This window comes from Notothenia coriiceps, unplaced genomic scaffold (genome assembly GCF_000735185.1).
Source record: "Notothenia coriiceps isolate Sejong01 unplaced genomic scaffold, NC01 NC01_scaffold00028748, whole genome shotgun sequence".
NCBI classification, from domain to species: Eukaryota; Metazoa; Chordata; class Actinopteri; order Perciformes; family Nototheniidae; genus Notothenia; species Notothenia coriiceps.
In genome coordinates this window covers 1-8586 of record NW_011361449.1, presented here as the reverse complement: position 1 = coordinate 8586, position 8586 = coordinate 1, and the positions used below count along the sequence as shown (strand labels likewise).

At 41.4% G+C, this 8586-nt stretch overlaps 1 protein-coding gene across 1 annotated transcript; it reads left to right on the top strand.

The window, feature by feature from the left end:
• The first annotated feature begins 1513 nt into the window (after window positions 1-1513).
• Window positions 1514-8127, top strand: LOC104958340 (vacuolar protein sorting-associated protein 13D-like). Its single transcript, XM_010786058.1, has 6 exons — window positions 1514-1573; window positions 5490-5595; window positions 6722-6874; window positions 7351-7486; window positions 7577-7624; window positions 8092-8127. The coding sequence occupies exons 2-6, from the start codon at window positions 5561-5563 to the stop codon at window positions 8098-8100; spliced, it is 381 nt and encodes a 126-aa protein (XP_010784360.1). The 5' UTR covers window positions 1514-1573; window positions 5490-5560; the 3' UTR covers window positions 8101-8127.
• The last annotated feature ends 459 nt before the right edge of the window (window positions 8128-8586 follow it).

Below are 8586 nucleotides of genomic sequence, written 5' to 3'. Positions count from 1 at the left end.
ATCCACCAACACAAGAACACCAGTCCAGAACCAACAGCAGAAGAACCCGCTCTGAATCAGTCCGTGTCGCTGCGGCTCAGACACACAGGGATTTATGTTTTTGGTGGATTTAATCAAGTCTTGGATTGCAGATTATGAATGTCCTCTTGCTATTTTTAGACGATAAATACTCCTCTCCGTTCCTCCAAACCCCGCCCCCTCCCTTAAAATAATGAGTGACAGGCTGATAGTAACCCGATAGAAACTTTATTATTCACTTAGTCACTGATTGAGATATGATGAAGCTAACTTAATCTCATACATGCATGGGATTGATGTAACAGTAAGAAAGAGAATGGAAGTTTGCACCCACATGCACTATTTTTGTTTTTATAATGCTGTTGTAAATGCTCCTGTTGTCTGCTGTGTTCAGACTCAAGTCATGTGTGTGATGCCACATTCAGTGTCCTTTCTTTAACAGAAGACCGTTGCTAGAAGCTGCAGCTAGACTGCAGAAGCATTAGTTTTTAGTTTTTGAGGATGGAACAATTTCACACACAGATAAAGGGAGGCTAGACCAATACAATTGATTTATTTGGTTTATAAATTAATGTCAAGTCATTTATGTTGTTGATTTCTGAAGCACTTTCTAAATAATAAAAAGGGAGTTCATATTTATCTTACTGCATGTATTCATTGATGAAAAAGAAGCCATGTGCAGTATATAGAAAATTGAGGATGCAACGCATTGGTATGAATCGTGATGCATCGGGATATCGAATCGGTGACAGGATAATCGTAATCGAATCGTGAGACCAGTGAAGATGCACAGCCCTGCTGGTGACACGTTCCTTCATCACCATAAACACACACACTCTACTTTATTTTGACTTAATCCCCCACAAACCACTCTGTTGCCACAAATAATCCTTAGGTTTGTAGTTTGAGTAACATTTGTTAAAACAATAACTATTTATTGGTGAGGTGTGTTTGAAGATGTACTTCTTCAGTTGGAGCCCACTTGGACCTGAGCCTCAGAATGAAGATATTTTACAAATCACTCTCCTTTTAAGACCGAAATGTCTACATGCATAGCAGAAGATGGCATCTTTTTTACAGGAATATTCCAGCCAATCTCTGTTTTGAAACCATGAGCTGCAAAATGAGCGCCTTCCCCCACTGTACAGGCGAGTTGGGTACTTTTTTAAATATACCTGAGCAGGCTCTGTTTTGCCGGCTGCTCCGCCTCCGTGGGCGAGGCGGGCAAAGCCGGGCAATTTTCTGATGTCCACCATTGACTGCTGTGTAAGCACCTTGCAGATAGCGAACGCGCAGCGGCACAGGTCACGCGCACCTGACATTTGACCAAATAAATGCAGCAGACAATGTTATTTAACCACAATTACAATTTATTTTACTTCAACTATATTCTTCTTATTATTCGTATTATTATTATTATTATTACTACTATTATTATTATTATTGTTATTATATATGTAATATATTTCACTTTCCTTTTTCAAATGAGGGTGCATAACGACTCAACTGAGGGTGCAATTCACCCCCGTAGAACCAGGCCTGAGCAGAAGCTCTGGTAAGGATTCTTATTGTGTGTGTGTGTGTGTGTGTGTGTGAACAAGCAGCGAGGACACACACGGAACAGTTGGTTTAAGTTTCTACTATTCATATCTGAATTTAACAACCCAATAAATACTACAGAGGGAAACGGAAACATCTATGAAAAATATGGGAGCGTCGCCAAAAATCCCTCCGCATTACGCCCTCATCATGAAATGAAAGCTTTATCGTTTTCTGAGGTCAGAATGATTATATATTATAGGTCTATATATGTTGATACAAAGCTAGACTACTGCCTGACTCACTGCTGCTGTTCCTCTGAGTCTGAGATAGACACACGTTGTCGGATAATTAACCTCCGTGTTTTGATATGAAGCCGGCGTTCAGGAAGCTGTGCTCTGATGGTGTGGATAGGGAGGAGACTTTTTGCCATCGTAGTTTGCTCGTCCTTTACTCGCTCTGAAGGATCCACACTTTGCATTTCCTGCCCAACCAAATTAACTTAATGACCAGGCTCCGGCGTCATATTTATATATATTATTATTATTTTTTAGACGAATGAAAAATAGCCCGATTAAGACTTTATTAGTCTACTAGTGATTAGTTGACTAATAGAGGGCAGCACTAAAGCTGAACACACAATTGATAATAGAAAAGAGGTGAAGCATGAATGGCACTATTTTTAAACCTGAACCTTGATTTGCAGCTCCAGAATGGGGATGATGTGTGTGTCCCTGCATATGTGTGTTGTGCAGTAACTCTCTCTCTGCTATCAGGTGCTCCTCTTGCTCACCTTAGAACTAGGAGCACAGCCACCCTGACCTGCCTCGAGCAGCAGATTCTCTCCAGAGGTACAGTTCAGAGTTTAGCCTCGGGCAGCAGCACATTCACTGTCAAAGCTCTCATCCAGACATCATCAGTTCTTCCCCATGGCTGCTGTGACATGAGGCAATACAGATCTGTAGTGTGGATCGATCAAAAGGAGTCAAGGGTCAAATGTTTCCTAACAGCAAATGCTGTCGAATGTGAAGACCCTTGGGTGTAGAAGTGGGTTTAGAAGTTAAGACAGGACCATGCACTACAGAAAATTCAGAAATCGGAATTACATTATAAAAAACTATTAAAAAAACCTATTATAACATTAAAATATAGAGGAATATTTACATGATATATTGATATACCAAAAAAAGTTGATCATTATAATATGATATAGCTTTCCATTTGGAGTCCCACCTGGACCTGTGTTGCTCTCCTCCCTTGTTTCCCGTCGTCTGAACTGTGGCCATATATAGGTTTAAAAAAAATGGTCCAACAAAATAAAGTTTTATTATATGTTTCAGCCTCTAAAAAGTGAACACAGGTTAACGGCAATTTACCAAATCAAAAGATAGAATGAGCAGGAATATTGTCTGTAATTTTGGATTATTTGCTAGTGCCTAAACATAGAAATAAGCCAGGGCATTATCTTTTGCATATGATGCAAATTGTTTTACATCAGTCATCATCATAAAAATAAATGTAAGTATTTTAAAGCACTCACTTTGAAACAAAGTGTTGGAAACACAAATGCCTCAAATTTAAAGAAAGCTAATTATGATTTTAAAGTGTGTTTTTAAGTACCAATGGTTCCATTGAATCAACAGTATATGTCAGAACCAGAGGTGGCGTTAACCAAATATGTTCCGTCTATGACAGATTTTTTTTAACAATGACGGAAAAATCTGAAAGCAGTCCGTCATTTTGACAGATTACAACAAACTCAGAACTGCGCCAAAGTTTGCCCGCAGCAAAGCTCCGGTGTTATGCCGTGTTATGCTTGCCCGCCAAAAAGGAAATGATACCGTTTCCAAACCTAACTTTGCCGTACAAATCATTGAAATGTCTGCGAGTTTTTGCTTTACACTCTGTGCGCTCCCGCGAGGTGCAGTGGGCATGCATAACACGGCGTTAACAGTTCACAGCGACCCTGGAATTGATTCTATATCTTGCCCGAAAATGCCACTACATATTCATACGTCTCACACGTAAGAGAGAGTAACCGCATACGTCACGCTTACGTCGGAGGCGGGCGAGATTAACCTGAGCTAACAGTTAAAGGGCAAATGAAAGTTGTAACAAGCAGTAGTGCTGAGCAAAGTGAATAGAACTCAACCACATAAAAAAAACACACTTTATAAAGTCAGGCAACACTAACCAGTAACCAGGCTTCGTGTGATTCTGTTTATTTGTACCTTACTTTGACCATCCGTTCGCTGTTATTGATCATTGTGGAGAGCAGGCAGGCGCTTTGTTTTGTATTATAGCAGCTATCGGATGGAATCAATACATGGGCTGCACAGGTTGTCATGTCCGATTAGAATTAGATTAGATTAGAACTACTAAGTAGAATCATAATGAACACTACGCCGGTAAAATGTGCCTGTAGAAAACGGCTTATGCCACAATAGGATAGCAACAACAAGTAGTCAAGATAGTCAGTTTAGCTTCGGTTGCTATGCTAACATCACCCATTTTATACCAGAGAAAATTTCATAACAGCGTTGTGATGCCAAACAGCGTCAATTCATGCTGAAACACATTCACTTATGGGGAACTGGGGATATGTATCAGCTGCTTGTGTGACAGTCAGACAGTGAATACTTTGCAGCGGCCACTGCCGTGTGAGCTAACCCGGAGCTAACGGGAGAATAAACTCCGGTGGACGTGCAGCACTGCAGCGGTCGGTAAATGCCGCTGAAACACATGAATAAACAATGAACCGTGGTTCATTGTTTATTAATGCACTCTGGAGAAAAGTATAAGGTTGGAGAAGTCGTTACTTAATTTAATCTGGCTTCGTATGATTAAAAGCAACACGATCATCGACCCGACGCAGTCCCCCATTGTTGTTGTAGTGAATGCCGTTGTGGAGAAAATCAGTGACGCCATGACGCAGCAGCGGCAGCACCAGTCGGGTTCTGGGCGGTGTGAACAAAACGGACGCTGAAAAGAAAAACTGGTTCCGAACCAGAAAAGCTCTAGCACGATGCTAGAACGGGAACCGCGTTGGTGTGAAAGGGGCATGACTCTCTCCCCGCCCCCACAAGTAGAGGACACTCTATTCAGCAGTGTGTGGCTGCCGCTACACATCACAGCTGTTTGACTGTATACTCAGTGGTGCTGATGGTATACAGTTGTAATTACTCATTAGTCTAAACAATATTCAGTCTGGCCTCTTCAAGTTTAAAATCCAACACCAGGGAAACACTGGCCCTCCACTTAAACGTTTGTGATGTACACACAGTGTTCCTCCTCCTGTCTCTCTGGAGCCTTGCTTCTGTCCTGCGCTCCAACCATCCACAGCAGCAGCTGGGTCGGGAGGCAGGCTGGAGCCAGGTCTCAGCAGTGGAGCAATATATATTCAGATTATAGCCTGCCTCATCTCTCCACCTCTTCAGACAATTTATAGGCCTCTGATTTGTGTTTTGCCAGAACAGCATGACTTGCTTGTCATTTGCTTTCCGCTGCATGGCCTATACTCGTGATCCATTTTGAAAATGTACTTTGCATTTGGGCGGATTAGTTTGTTTGATTTCTATAGATTGTTGCATTGTCTATGATGTAGTAGAGAACAATGCTTTGGTACATTTGATTATTGTAATATCTGACGATAGTGGCATTTCTTTCGTGTCGCACATTGTTATGTTACTTTTGATAAATCAATACCTTTTTGAAGGATGATGTTTAATCCTTAGTGTAATGCTCCCTCAGTTGATCCCTATGTGTAAAATAAGTGGAGAGCCCTTAAAGGGAAGCACTCCAATGCACCTGTGTCTTGTCTGCTTGATCTCACAGTTAAAGAAGAGTAGTGCATGGCTGTTGGCATCGACCATACTCTTCTTCAGTCAGCACTGAATCCTGACCCGGGCTGATGGGTTTCTTTTGTCTTTCAGCTGATGTGAAGCTGTCCAAGAGGAGGCAGCCGTTTGTGCCCTACGCTCTGCGAAACCACACGGGATGTACCATGTGGTTCGCCACTCTGACTACCACTCCTACAAGGTATGAGCAGCCATAACCATCTCCACGTGCTAATAACTGGACATGAATGAATGCTCAGCAGATCAGAACAAGTATCCCAGGATCAAACTCAAGGTGCACTCACTTGGACCTGGGTGCTTCTGTCTAGAACAGGTGTGTCAAACAAACGGCCCGCCAGAGGGTACAAATCGGCCTGCGGATAGGAAAAAATTGTAGAGAAGATCTTAACTGCAATTTTCACAAATTGTATGTATTTGTATGTATAAAGGTTGTACATTTACGAGGCAGGCGGATAACCTTCTTCTTTAATAGATCCTACTTTAGTTTGTATGGTGTAGCGTTTCAGTTCCGGTGGTTAAGGATTACACAGATGTGAAAATTAATTTTAAATAATTCAATTTGTAAAAAGATAGTTCATTAAATGTGAACAATTCCAGAATGTAATTGTTTGCCTCAAAACAAAGGGAACAATTTGGAGTTGTGGTTATTTATGGGTTATTTTGCTATGATTTTACTGGTCTGGCCCACTTGAGATCAGATTTGACTGTCTGTGGAACCTGCACTCAAATGAGTTTGACACCCCTGATCCAAAATATTCTTATACATGGTGTCCGCGGGGTCTTAAAAAGTATTAAACGGCATTTTCCAAGGTTTTACATTTTGTAGCTTGTTTTCAATGAGTATATAAATTGTCCAAAGAGGTTGTATTCTACAGTCTGCCTGAATGTAATCATTGCGTAGGTGTGTAGTGTGATTCTGTGTAGTTTATTTATGGCATCCCATTGGGTTTGACGTCATCTGAACAGGACATCGCACGCTCACTGCTTGATAGTGCGCAAAGGTCCGTTTACGCCGGTTGTTAAACAACATCGTTATGGGGAAATGCAAGTCTGCGTCCAAATGGTTGGAAGATAAGGAGGAAGGACAATCAATACTGTATATAGTCAATGTGAGGTAAAGTGTGTTGCCAATGTAACCGGTTAAAAAGCATTTGTGACAATATGAAGCCAAATATGACATCATATTGTTAGGGCAATTATTAATGTTTACATTGTGTAAGTGACAGGGTTCTCCACAGCACACAGTTTCAACTTCAGGGTGGATCTCAGAACAATGTCTCCTTGTAAAGCTCTCCACATTTCTACAGGGTGGCGCTGTCTCACAGCAGCAGTGCAGACTCCATCTCAGACGTTCACGGCCCGGGAACTGATGACACCCACAATGTGAGCCAGTGGAGGGAGGTGCTGCCTGGGGAGGAGGTCCCCTTTGAGTTCGAAGCCCGTGAGAAACTCCGCCACAGGTACACCTCTGATTCACAGTACATTTTATTAACCAAACATGAACTTTTTTTATCAAACTGTTGATTGGTTTGGACATTTAACTGTCTTGACAGGCTGTCTGAAATGTTGCTATGAATTGATGGTATGCATCAATAATGTGCATACTGTCACTCTTTGGTATAAAGTTTCTTTATGCTTTCAGACTTCTCTTTGAATTTCATGTTATCAAAGTCAATATGACTTAAATTAATCCCAGGTTATGAAAAGAAATGATCTATGTAATTATGTGTGTTTAAAATGTTATCCTCTGCACATGTGTGTAGATGTTACCTGTTAGAGTAATGACACTTAAACACTACATAGACCCTGAATGGTGGGTTGATGTTAGGTGTAATTGTTGTTCCGTGCTATGCTGTGCTTTGGCTTGCTACTCTTTTCATATAAAACTGTATCTAGTATTAATGAGTGAGTGAAAATGTGATTATGCCCTCTGCAGACAAACTCATGAGCTGAAGCTTCACCAGCTGGTGGTGCGGGTGTGTGGGTGGGAGCAGGTGAAGCCGGTGTCCGTGGACAAAGTGGGCGTGTTCTTCCGTTATGCCGCTCCGGACAGAAACAGCTCCTCCAACACTGTGAGCACCACTCAGAAACAGTTTTTCACCTTTAGCGTTAATGACAAATTGCAGTGGAGTTTGATGTTTTTCTCCCCTACTATTTCACAGGTTGGCAGTCCTATTAGCAGAACCAACATCATCCACCCGCATGTTTATGTGAGTCACACTACTTTTTTTTTTATACAAGCACAGTACAATACTATTCGATATACGTTATTGTTCCCGTAAGGAAATGTGTTCTGGACTCCATCCTGCAGTTCCACATACATGTACATATACAAACATAGTAAACATTAAAATACATACACATATCATCACTCATACACCGTTTGCACATACACAATACACAGACGCACCTACTGATGCAGGCGACCTATTGCACAACCCTCATGGCCAACATGAGTATTACATCACATGTGAGTGTTGAGCAGCGTAATGGACAGAGGCAGGAATGAGTGCTTCTAGAGCAGGGGTGGGGAACCTCCGGCCCCCGGGCCGTATACGGCCCGTGAGACAATTAGATACGGCCCTCAAGGTAACACACGCAAAAAAGAAAAAAAACAGAAATCAAGACCGCAAAATAATTAAACAAGCGAGTGCCTGTTTTTCCTGGCCAAGGTCAGGCTCCTTGAACACAACACAAGCCTAACGTTATCATCACGTGGTATATGTCTCGTCGTATTAGCATCTGGTTAGCTAGCTATGCTAACAAATATAAGAAGCTTTTTCTACAACCAGCGAGGTAAAGGCACATCTTTATATGATCATTATAGTTATAGAAAAATAAGAGAATAAAGTAAACAGAGAATACAGTTTGAAAGGGGAGTGATTTGTAAAATATCCATAAAGAAAAATGAAATCTGCTTACTGTTCTGTTTCATATGAGTGTTGAGAGATGTATCCATAGATCTCCTAATGTTGCTCTCAAAGTGCACCAGATTGATGCTTTTAACTTCAACATTTAAAAAAATATATCTTCCCCCCACCTTAAATCATGCTCACATGGATAGGATACTAAATACATTTGCTCACATCTTGTATCCATATCTTTCTGTTTTGGTGGTCATGCCACAACCGTGCACGTGCATGCATGCGCGAGTCATGGTGAGATATCTGAT